This window comes from Hyla sarda, chromosome 5, assembly GCF_029499605.1.
Source record: "Hyla sarda isolate aHylSar1 chromosome 5, aHylSar1.hap1, whole genome shotgun sequence".
Classification (NCBI taxonomy): domain Eukaryota; kingdom Metazoa; phylum Chordata; class Amphibia; order Anura; family Hylidae; genus Hyla; species Hyla sarda.
The window spans coordinates 611399-627999 of record NC_079193.1 but is presented as its reverse complement, the minus strand read 5'-3'; the positions used below and the strand labels follow the sequence as shown (position 1 = coordinate 627999).

The 16601-nt window shown below is 45.1% G+C and overlaps 1 protein-coding gene across 1 annotated transcript in view; it reads right to left on the bottom strand.

Moving 5' to 3' along the window:
- Nucleotides 1-16601, bottom strand: part of OBSCN (obscurin, cytoskeletal calmodulin and titin-interacting RhoGEF) — a 577179-nt gene that overhangs the window by 27070 nt on the left and 533508 nt on the right. Inside the window, 1 exon segment of the mRNA XM_056518694.1 lies at nucleotides 187-2953. Coding sequence (XP_056374669.1) covers nucleotides 187-2953 — 2767 coding nt within the window.

Genomic DNA, 16601 nt, shown 5'->3' with positions numbered 1-16601 from the left:
ACGGTCATGTACGATCATGTATATGGGTCATCTTATGATCACATGGACAGGTCATATACGGTCATGTACGATCATGTATAATGGTCATGTTATGATCACATGGACAGGTCATATATGGTCATGTACGATCATGTATAATGGTCATGCATGGTTGTGTAGACATGTAGGTAGGAGGCCTCCTCTCACCTTCTTTCCCGTTCCCCGGCTTTCTTTTGATGATCCGGGAAATGTTGGCCACGGAGGCTTTTACTTTTTGCTTCAGACTTGCTTCTACAGTTTTCACAGTTTTCTCAGATTTCCCATTAGGTCTGAAGAGTTTGATTCGCTTTCTTGAGAATTTTTTGTCTTTTGTTGTAATTTGGTGAAGCTCTGAGGCCTGCAGTGAGTGCTGTGGTGGTCCGGAACTCATGTCCTTCTCCACAGATGAGGTTTCCATCGCAGTTTCACCACAGCAGGTCGGAGGCTGAGACGTTGTAGATAACAAATTAAACTTTGGTTCCTCAGCAGTCAAAGACGTCTGGGGAGACGCGAATATATCATAAAAGTCATAGAGCTGGGAACGGGCGGCACCAACATCAAACTGGGGAAGCGCTGGACTCATAGACGCCTTCTGGTGATGAATTCCACCAATCTCTACCAGTGACACTTCCGAATGTCTCCCTGCTTCATCGAAGTCCGAGAAGTTGTCAGATCGTCGCCCTGTGCCAGAACTGTCTGAATGGGAAATAAATGTCTTACTGGAGCTGTGGCTCTCAACGGTGGAGACCTCGGCCCGAGACAGACTCTCGTAGAAGCTACACTGTGACGCTGACGTTACCTGTGACTCCTTCAGGATTTGCTCCATGGGACTCGGGTCTGTTACCATTGCGGGGAACTCTGACGTGTAATGACCCACATCTTGTAATTCTGGGGTAATGATTGGTGGGAAAGGAGGAGTTTCTTGGCTGACCGGCTTCTCTTCACCTGCCAACACATCCATCTCATCTGACAATGAGGACATCTCTCCCACTAAGTCCTCCAATGTCAGGCTGTGTCCATCACTATATACAGGACATTGCAAATCTTTGCCAGCAACATCAGCCTTAGGAGACACCTCACTATTATCTGGTGGGGGTGGCACTTTATGAGTAGTTTGTAGAGTTTCAGGTGGAGACATTTCTTCCCCGTGATCTTTCTGGAGGTCTGGCATCTGGCTGATGGATGGTTGTATCTTGTCTCCATCATCAGGCTGGCAAGCTGTGGACTCAGCCATAGTCTTACCTCGCAGGGTTGTACTGTCGGAGGATTCTCTGGCTGTTTCTTCCTGCAGTGGCTCAGGGACAGGATCGGCCATCTTCTCTGGACTTCTATCATATTCTCCCAGATCTGTGATGGGTTCCTCTGAGGTTCCCTGTATCACCGCCATCACTGTGTTATTATCGTTGCTTAACTCTACAAGCTGAAACAAAGTATCGGCTGGAGAATCCTCTGACCCGTCAGTCCTTATCTTGTCCACAGTTAAGTGTTCAGAGGATTTATCTTTTTTTGTTGAAGCATCAGAGACTAAGAAGTCGTTTCCCTCAGATCTGCTATGGACTGTGAACATCACTCCGCCTTGAATGTCTAAGGGTTGAGCATCCTCCTTTATGCCTGATTGAGGAGACAGAGGAGGAACCTTCACTATGTCCATTTTCTTAATCTCTGTGGATTCTGTAGTTTGTCTTGGTCTCACAAAGGTTATTATGGTACTTTCTTCTACCTGTGGTGGTACAGAGGATGGCCTTTCTCTAATTCTGGTGGATTCCAGTATTGGATGCTGATGGAAGACTGCAATAATGGTGTTTTCCCTGCCTGTAGAGGGTGCAGACAGAGGCCTTTGTGTTGACAAAATCTTTACTGGTGCTGAAAACTTATGACCCTCAGGAGGTGCAGAGTCCTCAGGAAGAAGCTTATAGTCGGTGTCCATCTTCTTCAAGGATATTTGTTCAACTCTCAAAGGATCTTGATCTACTTCTTCCACCAGAGTTCCCTTATAGACACTCAAGGACCTTGATTTGTAGTCATCCAGGGATCGACTTCGGCTGGAGACTTTGAACGAAGACTTAAAGGATCCCTTGGCTGTGTCAAATGAAGCTGATTTCTTGAGGGAGCCGAGCTGACCATCTTGGTCAGACAACATTCTTTGTTCCATGGCAAACTGTTCAAGAAGAGGTTCTCGCAAACCGCTCAAAATTTTTGGTGAATATCCAGCTTTCATCAAACTCCTGCGTGCTCGCTCCCGATGCCTGATGAAGTCTTTGTCTTTCAGCAGGTCATCTAGCGGTACAATGCCGGACCCTTCAGAGTCCTGGTTGTAGAAGGTGCTTTTAATGATACTTTGTCTGGGTACACAGACCGATGATGGTTTCTCGGCCGCTCTTTGTAGTAGCAGGGCACTGTCTGCAGAAGTCCCCCTAATAAAAGATCCAGTCTTTGGTTTCTTAGAAGCGAGGCCTCCAACTTCAATGGTGGCTGACCTACAGATGTGTTGCCTTCCTGGAGATGTCTCCACAGAATGAACCAACATTTTGTCTTCTTCCTCCTGCTCCTTTGGGCTTTCAGTCATCCCAAGCACAATGTCATGTTCACATTTGTGTTTCGCCTTTGGGGAGGAGTCTGGACTTTCCATCTTCTTGTCTTCAGAGATGTCTTTATTTTCTTGTCCTTCTCCGGATTCCGATGCGTTTGACTTTTGCAGTATTTCCTTTTCAGACATTTTGAAAATCGATAAGTGCAGCTCAAGAGAAGGGTTACAGTCCCTGGCCGTGGGGCTGATATCACTCTCATTATCGGAAGACGAGCCGCTGCTGGTGGACGAGCTGCTGCACTCCACCAAGTGTCGGGGGATGCCCAGGGACGTGCTCTCCAGCTTGCCATTCAGAAGCTCCGGAATCGGCCTCATCACCAGGATGGATTTATAAGACATCAACGAGCGCTGAATACACAAAGGAGAAGAGTGTTATACGATTTATGTAGCAGTGTCTGGGAGAATACAGCTCCACTCCAGCCACTCTGATGCACCTGTGCAGCGGACCCGCCGGCACCGCCCCGTCTTCAAGCAACAAGGTCCACACAGAAAACAGATATCCAGCACTAGGTAATCAGGTATAAACTCTTGCACTTTATTGGGATATCACAGGATAAAAACAGGTACAAAGAAACCTCTGACCCGTTTCACGCAGTGTTGTGCTTAGTCATAGAGTCAACACTGCATGAAACGCGTCAGCGCTTTCCTTGTACCTGTTTTTTTCCTGTGATATCCCAATAAAGTGCAAGAGTTTATACCTGATTACCTAGTGCTGGACATCTGTTTTCTGTGTGGACGTTATATGGTTTATATACTGAACCATTCAAGGACACTAAGTTGTACGTCATAGACCCTGACTGATCATATTACCACTGGGCAGGGTGGACAATGCTGACCTGACTATGTGCAGCAATCCTATCGAAAACAATTGTCATCTGTTCCACCTTATCCTCATCCTTAGGACACAGACTTACACTCACACTTACACTCACACTTACACTCACACTTACACTCACACTATGTGACGCAACACACAATGTCTGTGCTCTGATTGGAGAATTATTACAAATGTGTTAAATATGTTCGTACTATATTTATATTTAGACTTACAGACTCTTCAGACCCAAGTCACCAAGTAAATAGACCCACATAGGCCGGTGTCACCGTTCAGCAGTGCCGGGTTTATTGTAATAATTCACACACAACAATAAGTCCCACTTACTACATGCGATATAATAGAAACTTAAACGCCCTTCACATCAGGATCTTCACATAAATTTCTGAACTTCTCACCCAAAACTTTGGGTCATTCAATGCAAAAGTCATTTTGGTGCAGTGTATCAGTATAAACCAGACAAGCGGATCTGCTCCACACTAACTCCTCTCTGCTGCTCTCTAGTGGAGCTCACACACCTGTCAGATCACGTTCAGGACTCCAACACACAACTGGAGTATGGGACTGACTTTATGTCCAGAACCTTCAGTCACTCCCAAAACCCAGACCCAAACTCCAGTCTTATGTCACTGAGCCAAGAAGCCTGTGACACAAACCTCCCATCCACCATATTACCAGGTGCCTGCTTACATATCGCCCTCTTCTCTGCCCACCTACCCCAGCCAAACAATGGCATCGGCATTGACATGAGATTTATCAGATCTATGTTCCACTGCAAAATCAAAGTCTTGTAATACCAGGAACCAACCTGATACCCCAGCATTAGTCCCTTTATTTTCACTCTTTAATGGGGCCTGGTCTGAGAAAAGCCGGAATGCCCCAATACCTCACAATGCCCCAATACCTCACAATGCCCCAATACCCCACAATGCCCCAATACCTCACAATGCCCCAATACCTCACAATGCCCCAATACCTCCCAATGCCCCAATACCTCCCAATGCCCCAATACCCCACAATGCCCCAATACCTCCACAATGCCCCAATACCTCCCAATGCCCCAATACCTCCCAATGCCCCAATACCTCCCAATGCCCCAATACCCCACAATGCCCCAATACCTCACAATGCCCCAATACCTCACAATGCCCCAATACCCCACAATGCCCCAATACCTCACAATGCCCCAATACCTCACAATGCCCCAATACCTCACAATGCCCCAATACCTCCCAATGCCCCAATACCCCACAATGCCCCAATACCCCACAATGCCCCAATACCCCACAATGCCCCAATACCTCACAATGCCCCAATACCTCACAATGCCCCAATACCTCACAATGCCCCAATACCCCACAATGCCCCAATACCCCACAATGCCCCAATACCTCACAATGCCCCAATACCCCACAATGCCCCAATACCTCACAATGCCCCAATACCTCACAATGCCCCAATACCCCACAATGCCCCAATACCTCACAATGCCCCAATACCTCCCAATGCCCCAATACCTCCCAATGCCCCAATACCTCACAATGCCCCAATACCTCACAATGCCCCAATACCCTACAATGCCCCAATATCTCACAATGCCCCAATACCTCACAATGCCCCAATACCCCACAATACCTCACAATGCACCAATACCTCACAATGCCCCAATACCTCACAATGCCCCAATACCCCACAATGCCCCAATACCTCACAATGCCCCAATACCTCACAATGCCCCAATGCCCTACAATGCCCCAATATCTCACAATGCCCCAATACCCCACAATACCTCACAATGCCCCAATACCTCACAATGCCCCAATACCCCACAATGCCCCAATACCTCACAATGCCCCAATATCTCACAATGCCCCAATACCCCACAATGCCCCAATACCTCACAATGCCCCAATACCTCACAATGCCCCAATACCCCACAATGCCCCAATACCTCACAATGCCCCAATACCCCACAATGCCCCAATACCCCACAATGCCCCAATACCTCACAATGCCCCAATACCTCACATTGCCCCAATACCTCACAATGCCCCAATACCTCACAATGCCCCAATACTCCACAATGCCCCAATACCTCACAATGCCCCAATACTCCACAATGCCCCAATACCTCACATTGCCCCAATACCTCACAATGCCCCAATACCCCACAATGCCCCAATACCTCACAATGCCCCAATATCTCACAATGCCCCAATACCCCACAATGCCCCAATACCTCACAATGCCCCAATACCTCACAATGCCCCAATATCTCACAATGCCCCAATACCCCACAATACCTCACAATGCCCCAATACCTCACAATGCCCCAATACCCCACAATGCCCCAATACCTCACAATGCCCCAATATCTCACAATGCCCCAATACCCCACAATGCCCCAATACCTCACAATGCCCCAATACCTCACAATGCCCCAATACCCCACAATGCCCCAATACCTCACAATGCCCCAATACCTCACAATGCCCCAATACCCCACAATGCCCCAATACCCCACAATGCCCCAATACCTCACAATGCCCCAATACCTCACATTGCCCCAATACCTCACAATGCCCCAATACCTCACAATGCCCCAATACTCCACAATGCCCCAATACCTCACAATGCCCCAATACTCCACAATGCCCCAATACCTCACAATGCCCCAATAGCTCACAATGCCCCAATACCTCACAATGCCCCAATACCTCACAATGCCCAAGAACGCTCTTACCTGTTGTTTTGTAAGAGGACGTGGCCAGTTTTGTGTGGCCTCTACTTTGTTGACTTGAGGCTTAATCCTCCCTCTCCCCACAATGTACCCCAGGTATTTAGCCTGTCCCATCCCTATGGCACGCTTTTCTGGATTGGCAGTAAACCCATCTTCTCTAAGGGAGTCTAGAACTGACTGAACAGTACTTTAATGGCTCCTCCAATCTAGGCTGAAGATGACAATGTCATCCAAGTATGCTGCTGCACATCCATTGCCCTTTGTGGGAAGGGCACCTTTTAACCCAAATGGTGTCCTGACATACCCCAAATACCCCTCTGGAGTAGAGAAAGCAGTTATTTCTTGAGCCTCTCTTGACAATCCCCTTTTGTGTGATCCAGAGTGGTTAGGTTTCTCGTTGGAATTAACCTTTTCATGAGATCATCCACCTGGGCATAGAGTAGGCATCCATTACTAAAACCTCATTAAGTTTCCCAAAGTCATTGCCCAAGCGCCAGCTTCCATTTGGCTTTGGGATTAATACAATTAAGCTTTTGTATTTTTTAAACCAACAATTTCTGAATGTAAATCCTTTCCATTTGTATGAATTTAACATCCTGGAAATCACAAAATTGATAAGATTCTACGGAATTATGGGCACATTGGGGGAGATTTATCAAATCCTGTCCAGAGGAAAAGTGTCTGAGTTGCCCATAGCAACCAATCAGATCGCTTCTTTCATTTTGCAGAGGCCTTGATAAAAATGAAAGAAACGATCTGATTGGTTGCTATGGGCAACTCAGACACTTTTCCTCTGGACGGGTTTTGATAAATCTCCCCCCTTGTATCTATCCATATCCACAGATACCGGAATGTAAGTGTCCACCCTCCTTATCTGCAATGAACTATTCTCCTAACATAAAATATAAACTAATACAAGCTGATGTAGGTATCAAGACCAGACCAGACACACCTTTTGGGACCAATAATGGGGCACTTTTCCCTGTGTGAACTGTGCCCAATGTAACAATATAATTAAAGGAGAGAGATTTAAGACATTTCCTATAAAAATATGTTTTAGTTTATGGTGGGTTACATTGGATTATGGTGGGTTACATTGAATTATGGTGGGTTACATTGAATTATGGTGGGTTACATTGAATTATGGTGGGTGACATTGGTTTATGGTGGGTTACATTGGATTATGATGGGTTACATTGAATTATGGTGGATAACATTGGATTATGGTGGGTTACATTGGTTTATGGTGGGTTACATTGGATTATGGTGGATTATATTGGATTATGATGGGCTACATTGAATTATGGTGGGTTACATTGGATTATAGTGGGTTACATTGGATTATGATGGTTTATATTGAATTATGGTGGGTTACATTGGTTTATGGTGGGTTACATTGGATTATGGTGGGTTACATTGAATTATGGTGGGTTACATTGGTTTATGGTGGGTTACATTGGATTATGGTGGGTTACATTGAATTATGGTGGGTTACATTGGTTTATGGTGAATTACATTGGATTATGGTGGGTTACATTGGATTATGGTGAATTACATTGAATTATGGTGGGTTACATTGGATTATAGTGGGTTACATTGGATTATGATGGGTTACATTGAATTATGGTGGGTTACATTGGTTTATGGTAGGTTACATTGGATTATGGTGGGTTACATTGAATTTTGGTGGGTTACATTGGATTATGGTGAATTACATTGGATTATGGTGGGTTACATTGAATTATGGTGGGTTACATTGGATTATGGTGGGTTACACTGAATTATGGTGGGCTACATTGGTTTATGGTGGATTACATTGGATTATGGTGGGTTACATTGGATTATGGTGTATTAAATTGGATTATGGTGGGTTACATTGGATTATGATGGGTTACATTGGATTATGATGGGTTACATTGGATAATGGTGGGTTACATTGGATTATGATGGGTTACATTGGATTATGATGGGTTACATTGGATTATGATAGGTTACATTGAATTATGGTGGGTTACATTGGTTTCTGGTGGGTTACATTGCATTATGATGGGTTACATTGGATTATGATAGGCTACATTGGTTTCTGGTGGATTACATTGGATTCTGATGGGTTACATTGGATTATGGTGGTTTACATTGGTTTATGGTGGGTTACATTGGTTTCTGGTGGATAACATTGGATTATGGTGGGTTACATTGGATTATGGTGGGTTACATTGGTTTATGGTCGGTTACATTGGATTATAGTGGGTTACATTGGATTATGATGGGTTACATTGAATTATGGTGGGTTACATTGGTTTATGGTGGGTTACATTGGATTATGGTGGGTTACATTGGTTTATGGTGGATTATATTGGATTATGATGGGCTACATTGAATTATGGTGGGTTACATTGGATTATAGTGGGTTACATTGGATTATGATGGTTTATATTGAATTATGGTGGGTTACATTGGTTTATGGTGGGTTACATTGAATTATGGTGGGTTACATTGGTTTATGGTGAATTACATTGGATTATGGTGGGTTACATTGAATTATGGTGGGTTACATTGGATTATGGTGGGTTACACTGAATTATGGTGGGCTACATTGGATTATGGTGGATTACATTGGATTATGGTGGGTTACATTGGATTATGGTAGATTAAATTGGATTATGGTGGGTTACATTGGATTATGGTGAGTTACATTGATTAATGGTGGATTACATTGGATTATGATGGGTTACATTTGATTATGATGGGTTACATTGGATAATGGTGGGTTACATTGGATTATGATGGGTTACATTGGATTATGATGGGTTACATTGGATTATGATAGGTTACATTGAATTATGGTGGGTTACATTGGTTTCTGGTGGGTTACATTGCATTATGATGGGTTACATTGGATTATGATAGGTTACATTGGTTTCTGGTGGATTACATTGGATTCTGATGGGTTACATTGGATTATGGTGGTTTACATTGGTTTATGGTGGGTTACATTGGTTTCTGGTGGATTACATTGGATTATGATGGGTTACATTGGATTATTATGGGTTACATTGGATTATGGTGGGTTACACTGGATTATGGTGGGTTAAGGCGGATTATGTTGGGTTACATTGGATTATGGTTGATTACATTGGATTATGGTGGGTTATATTGGATTATGATGGGTTACATTGGATTAAGATGGGTTACATTGGATTATTGTGGGTTACATTCGATTGATTCTATGATTAAGCGCAATTCTGCGTGAAACGTGTCAGAAATTTCATTGTACCTGTGTCTTATCCTGTGAATCTCCAATAAAATGCAAGATATTAACTGGGTTACCTAGTGCTGGACATCTGTTTTTTTGTTACATTGGATTATGGAGGGTTACATTGGATTATGGTGAGTTACATTGGTTTATGGTGGGTTACATTGGATTATGGAGGGTTACATTGGATTATGGTGGATTACATTGGATTATGGGGGGTTACATTGGATCATGATGGGTTACATTGGATTATGGAGGGTTACATTGGATTATGGAGGGTTACATTGGATTATGGTGGATTACATTGGATTATGGGGGGTTACATTGGATTATGATGGGTTACACTGGATTATGATGGGTTACATTGGTTTATGGTGGGTTACATTGGATCATGATGGGTTACACTGGATTATGGTGGTTACACTGGATTATGGTGGTTTACATTGGTTTATGGTGGGTTACATTGGATTATGGTGGGTTACATTGGTTTATGGTGGGTTACATTGGATTATGGTGGATTACACTGGATTATGGGGGGTTACATTGGTTTATGGCGGGTTACATAGGATTATGGTGGGTTACATTGGTTTATGGTGGGTTACATTGGATTATGGTGGGTTACATTGGATTATGGTGGGTTACATTGGATTATGGTGGATTACACTGGATTATGGTGGGTTACATTGGTTTATGGTGGGTTACATTGGATTATGGTGGGTTACATTGGTTTATGGCGAGTTACATTGGATTATGGTGGATTACATTGGATTATGATGGGTTACATTGAATTATGGTGGGTTACATTAGATTATGGTGGGTTACATTGGTTTATGGTGAGTTACATTGGATTATGGTGGGTTACACTTGATTATGGTGTTTTACATTGGATTATGGCGGGTTACATTGGTTTATGGTGGGTTACATTGGATTATGGTGGGTTATATTGGATTATGGTGGGTTACATTGGATTATGGTGGATTACACTGCATTATGGTTGGATACATTGGTTTATGGTGGGTTACATTGGATTATGGGGGGTTACATTGGATTATGGTGGATTATGGTGGATTACATTGGATTATGGTGGATAACATTGGATTATGGTGGATTACACTGCATTATGGTTGGTTACATTGGTTTATGGTGGGTTACATTGGATTATGGTGGGTTATATTGGATTATGGTGGGTTACATTGGATTATGGTGGATTACACTGCATTATGGTGGGTTACATTGGATTATGGTGGGTTATATTGGATTATGGTGGGTTACATTGTATTATGGTGGATTACATTGGATTATGGTGGATTACACTGCATTATGGTTGGTTGCAATGAATTATGGTGGGTTTCTGGGTTACCTGATTGACGTGTTAATTATGTGACTGATGCCTATAAAATGCGTATTTTCCTTTGTTCCTCATGCAGTTGAAGGTACCGGGATTTATTTGACAATATATCTGTGCTTCTCCAGACCATTTTTCGTCTGACTTTATTGTGGTGTCCCAGAATCTGAGCTCTGTTCGGGTGGTTATTACCCCCCACGGTGCCTGTCTCTGATCCTTATCTGAGTTTTAATGTGTTTTAAGGTAAAAATGTTTTCCAGCATTTAGTGCTACTGTTCCTTTTAACTGCTCTGTAAGAGTTATTTGCTTTCCACTGTAGAACTGGTGAGTAGCCATAGTAACGTCCTCAGTCAATCAGGGCAAGCGCGCCTTGTCTCCATCCTAGTCCTCTGGGACAGGGAGGGTCCAGCTAGTTAGTTTAGTCTGGCCTTAGAAGAGAGAGGATCTGCCAGTGTCCTCCTGCTCTCATAACTCATTGGAGTAGGCCTTAAGCCTAGTCTACATGTCTCCTGTTCAGAGCCTACTCAAGTGCTTCCTCACGGATCCTGTTACCAGGGTGAGGACATCAAGTGACAATTTAGGGTTACATCCCTCTAGCACTAGAAAAAAAGTCTGGGAATCTTCAGGGCCACATCTAGACCCATGACTGACTCACGTCTGGGGCCCCTCTTCCTGATTCTTTCAAAAAGTGGTGTCCAGGCTTTGCCCAAGGAAACCAAGATGAGGGAGAGGGACTTTCTAGTTTCTATGGACTGTCCCCGTAAAGACCCTGGTGGTATGCATGACTAAAGGGCACCCGTGTCTGTGTTACCCAGTAAATCCGTCTACAGCCTAGTAATCCCCAAGTGGAGCGAACGGGCCGGGTCAGGTCTCACAGGGTCCAGAGTTCTGAAGCCTCTGGCCTATAGCAACAAAAAACTGAAAACCAGCACCTAAAGTCAAGTGTCGAGATGTCAAGATGGTCAAGTGTCACCAGTCAGGGTAAGGTCCTGGGTCAAGTCTTTCCAGATTGTCTCCACAAGTACTACAAGTCCCAGCATATCCAGTAAACGGAGACTGTGGCCTCCAGTGTAACCTTGTCTCTAGTACATGAAATGTCTCCTCTGTATTGTGATCCTGCAGTCTACTCCTGTATATAACACCACAATCCTGGCGCCAAGAACCGAGCACAGTCAGGAGAGTATCCCGTACCCAGTAGTCCACACAATCCTCCTTCTACCACATTATAGAATAACAATATGTCCCAGAGACATCTGTCAGCTCCTCACTGTCACTTCTGAGGAACACGATGGATCTGGTGATGGCTCAGTCTCAGCTTCGGCAAAACAAGCTGAGCAGACGAAGAGGAACGCGCGGACCCCGGGCTGGATCATTAGGGACCGGACAAAGGATTTCGGGGCCTTCATGACCATTCCTGGGGTGAGGCAGAGGTGGAGGATCATAAGTGACAGCCGCCCCCTGGGATCATAAGTGACAGCCGCTCCCTGGGATCAGAAGTGACAGCCCCTCCCTGGGATCAGAAGTGACAGCCGCTCCCTGGGATCAGAAGTGACAGCCGCCCCCTGGGATCATAAGTGACAGCCACTCTCTGGGATCGCAAGTGACAGCCGCTCCCTGGGATCATAAGTGACAGCCGTTCCCTGGGATCATAAGTGACAGCCGTTCCCTGGGATCATAAGTGACAGCCGCTCCCTGGGATCAGAAGTGACAGCCCCTCCCTGGGATCAGAAGTGACAGCCGCTCCCTGGGAACAGAAGTGACAGCCGCCCCCTGGGATCATAAGTGACAGCTGCTCTCTGGGATCACAAGTGACAGCCGCTCCCTGGGATCAGAAGTGACAGCTGCTCCCTGAGATCACAAGTGACAGCCGTTCCCTGGGATCACAAGTGACAGCCGCTCCTTGGAACCAGAAGTGACAGCCGCTCCCTGGGATCACAAGTGACAGCCGCTCCCTGGAACCAGAAGTAACAGCCGCTCCCTGGGATCACAAGTGACAGCCGCTCCCTGGGATTAGAAGTGACAGCCGCTCCCTGGGATCACAAGTGACAGCCGCTCCCTGGAACCAGAAGTAACAGCCGCTCCCTGGGATTAGAAGTGACAGCCGCTCCCTGGAACCAGAAGTGACAGCCGCTCCCTGGGATCAGAAGTGACAGCCGCTCCCTGGGATTAGAAGTGACAGCCGCTCCCTGGAACCAGAAGTGACAGCCGCTCCCTGGGATCAGAAGTGACAGCCGCTCCCTGGGATCAGAAGTGACAGCCGCTCCCTGGGATCATAAGTGACAGCCGCTCCCTGGGATCAGAAGTGACAGCCGCTCCCTAGGATCATAAGTGACAGCCGCTCCCTGGGATCAAAAGTGACAGCCGCTCCCTGGGATCAGAAGTGACAGCCGCTCCCTGGGATCAGAAGTGACAGCCGCTCCCTGGGATCAGAAGTGACAGCCCCTCCCTGGGATCAGAAGTGACAGCCGCTCCCTGGGATCAGAAGTGACAGCCGCTCCCTGGGATCAGAAGTGACAGGCACTCCCCGGGATCATAAGTGACAGCCGCTCCCTGGGATCATAAGTGACAGCCGCTCCCTGGGATTAGAAGTGACAGCCGCTCCCTGGGATAATAAGTGACAGCCGCTCCCTGGGATTAGAAGTGACAGCCGCTCCCTGGGATTAGAAGTGACAGCCGCTCCCTGGGATCAGAAGTGACAGCCGTTCCCTGGGATCAGAAGTGACAGCCGCCCCCTGGGATCAGAAGTGACAGCCCCTCCCTGGGATCAGAAGTGACAGCCGCCCCCTGGGATCAGAAGTGACAGCCGCTCCCTGGGATCAGAAGTGACAGCCGCTCCCTGGGATCAGAAGTGACAGCCGCCCCCTGGGATCAGAAGTGACAGCCGCTCCCTGGGATTAGAAGTGACAGCCGCTCCCTGGGATCAGAAGTGACAGCCGCCCCCTGGGATCAGAAGTGACAGCCGCTCCCTGGGATCAGAAGTGACAGCCCCTCCCTGGGATCAGAAGTGACAGCCCCTCCCTGGGATCAGAAGTGACAGCCGCTCCCTGGGATCAGAAGTGACAGCCGCCCCCTGGGATCAGAAGTGACAGCCGCTCCCTGGGATCAGAAGTGACAGCCGCTCCCTGGGATCAGAAGTGACAGCCGCTCCCTGGGATCAGAAGTGACAGCCGCCCCCTGGGATCAGAAGTGACAGCCGCCCTCTGGGATCAGAAGTGACAGCCGCTCCCTGGGATCAGAAGTGACAGCCGCTCCCTGGGATCAGAAGTGACAGCCGCCCCCTGGGATCAGAAGTGACAGCCGCTCCCTGGGATCAGAAGTGACAGCCGCTCCCTGGGATCAGAAGTGACAGCCGCTCCCTGGGATCAGAAGTGACAGCCCCTCCCTGGGATCAGAAGTGACAGCCGCTCCTTTAGATTCAAATCTGCCCCCACATGTTCCTTCAGAAGATCTCTCTCTCTCTCTCTCTCTCTCTCTCTAGAAAACCTAAGGCCCAGATTGATCAATCTGTCTGATCTTCCCTCAGTAACCAAACTCAGCTTTCCTATTACCAGAGCAGGTAAAGCCCAGCGCCAGAAATCAGGCGGCCAGTGACCAACAAGGGATTGGATTGGCCACTGGCCCACCTGGGTACATGGCTGAATATAGAGGGGGCTCAGGAGCTGAATTTGCTCTTTATGCAGCGGTGCCAGTTGTATCTTACAGATGGCACCTGCCTGCACTTCCCTCCGATCCCGACGGTTTAACCCTCTGTATGCCACAATCAATAGCAGCATGCAGAGAGGGCACTGACAGGGGTCCCACAACACAATTGGGGGTGCCTACAGGTATTAGGCCTCCGTGCCTGCCATAAGGAGAGCGTCCTGTACAGTCTGCCTCAGGCCGTCGTATGGCAGGGAATTGAACAAGAATTGTGCATCATTACTTGGGGGACTGAAAATGGGTAAAAATAAAGAAAATGTTTAAAAAACATCAATATATAAAAATATAATAAAAAATGTAAAAATGTAACCCCCCCCCCCCCCCCCTTTACCCATTTTTCAAATAAAAGAGTTTAAACTGAAAAAAATAAAATACAAAAAAACGGAGTGCGGTGTAACTCATGATTATCTCTTGGCTCATTCCATTGGTTGGTCCCTAGGACATGTGAAAAAAGATCAGAGTCCATCAAGTTCATCCTATATCCCTAATGAGTCCCTACTGATCCAGAGGAAGGAAAAACCCTCAAACTAGAGGTAAAAACTCCTTCCCGACTCCAAATATCAGAACAAATCCCTGGATCAACGTTCTGTCCCTATAAATCTATTATACATAACCAGCGATGTTATTATTCTCCAAAAATACATCCAGACCCTTTATATTCTATTACAGAGTTCACCATGACACCTCCTCCGGGAGAGAATTCCACAGTCTCACTGCTCTTACAGTAAAGAACCCGTCTGTGCTGGTGTAGAAACCTTCTTTCCTCTAGACGTAGAGGATGCCCCTGTGTTATATATACAGTCCTGATATATTATATATATTATTAGGTCACCTCCTTGTTATATATACAGTCCTGGGTATAAATAGATCATGGAGAGATCTCTGTACTGTCCTGATATATTATATATATTATTAGGTCACCTCCTTGTTATATATACAGTCCTGGGTATAAATAGATCATGGAGAGATCTCTGTACTGTCCTGATATATTATATATATTATTAGGTCACCTCCTTGTTATATATACAGTCCTGGGTATAAATAGATCATGGAGAGATCTCTGTACTGTCCTGATATATTATATATATTATTAGGTCACGTCCTTGTTATAGATACAGTCCTGATATATTATATATATTATTAGGTCACCTCCTTGTTATAGATACAGTCCTGATATATTATATATATTATTAGGTCACCTCCTTGTTATATATATACAGTCCTGGGTATAAATAGATCATGGAGAGATCTCTGTACTGTCCTGATATATATATATATATATATTATTAGGTCACCTCCTTGTTATATACACAGTCCTGATATATTATATATATTATTAGGTCACCTCCTTGTTATATATACAGTCCTGGGTATAAATAGATCATGGAGAGATCTCTGTACTGTCCTGATATATATATATATATATATTATTAGGTCACCTCCTTGTTATATATACAGTCCTGGGTATAAATAGATCATGGAGAGATCTCTGTACTGTCCTGATATATTATATATATATTATTAGGTCACCTCCTTGTTATATATACAGTCCTGGGTATAAATAGATCATGGAGAGATCTCTGTACTGTCCTGACATATTATATATATTATTAGGTCACCTCCTTGTTATATATACAGTCCTGGGTATATATAGATCATGGAGAGATCTCTGTACTGTCCTGATATATTATATATATATTATTAGGTCACCTCCTTGTTATATATACAGTCCTGGGTATAAATAGATCATGGAGAGATCTCTGTACTGTGCTGATATATTATATATATATTATTAGGTCACCTCCTTGTTATATATACAGTCCTGGGTATAAATAGATCATGGAGAGATCTCTGTACTGTCCTGATATATTATATATATTATTAGGTCACCTCCTTTTTATATATACAGTCCTGGGTATAAATAGATCATGGAGAGATCTCTGTACTGTCCTGATATATTATATATATTATTAGGTCACCTCCATGTTATATATACAGTCCTGGGTATAAATAGATCATGGAGAGATCTCTGTACGGTCCTGATATATTATATATATATTATTAGGTCACCTCCTTGTTATATATACAGTCCTGGGTATAAATAGATCATGGAGAGATCTC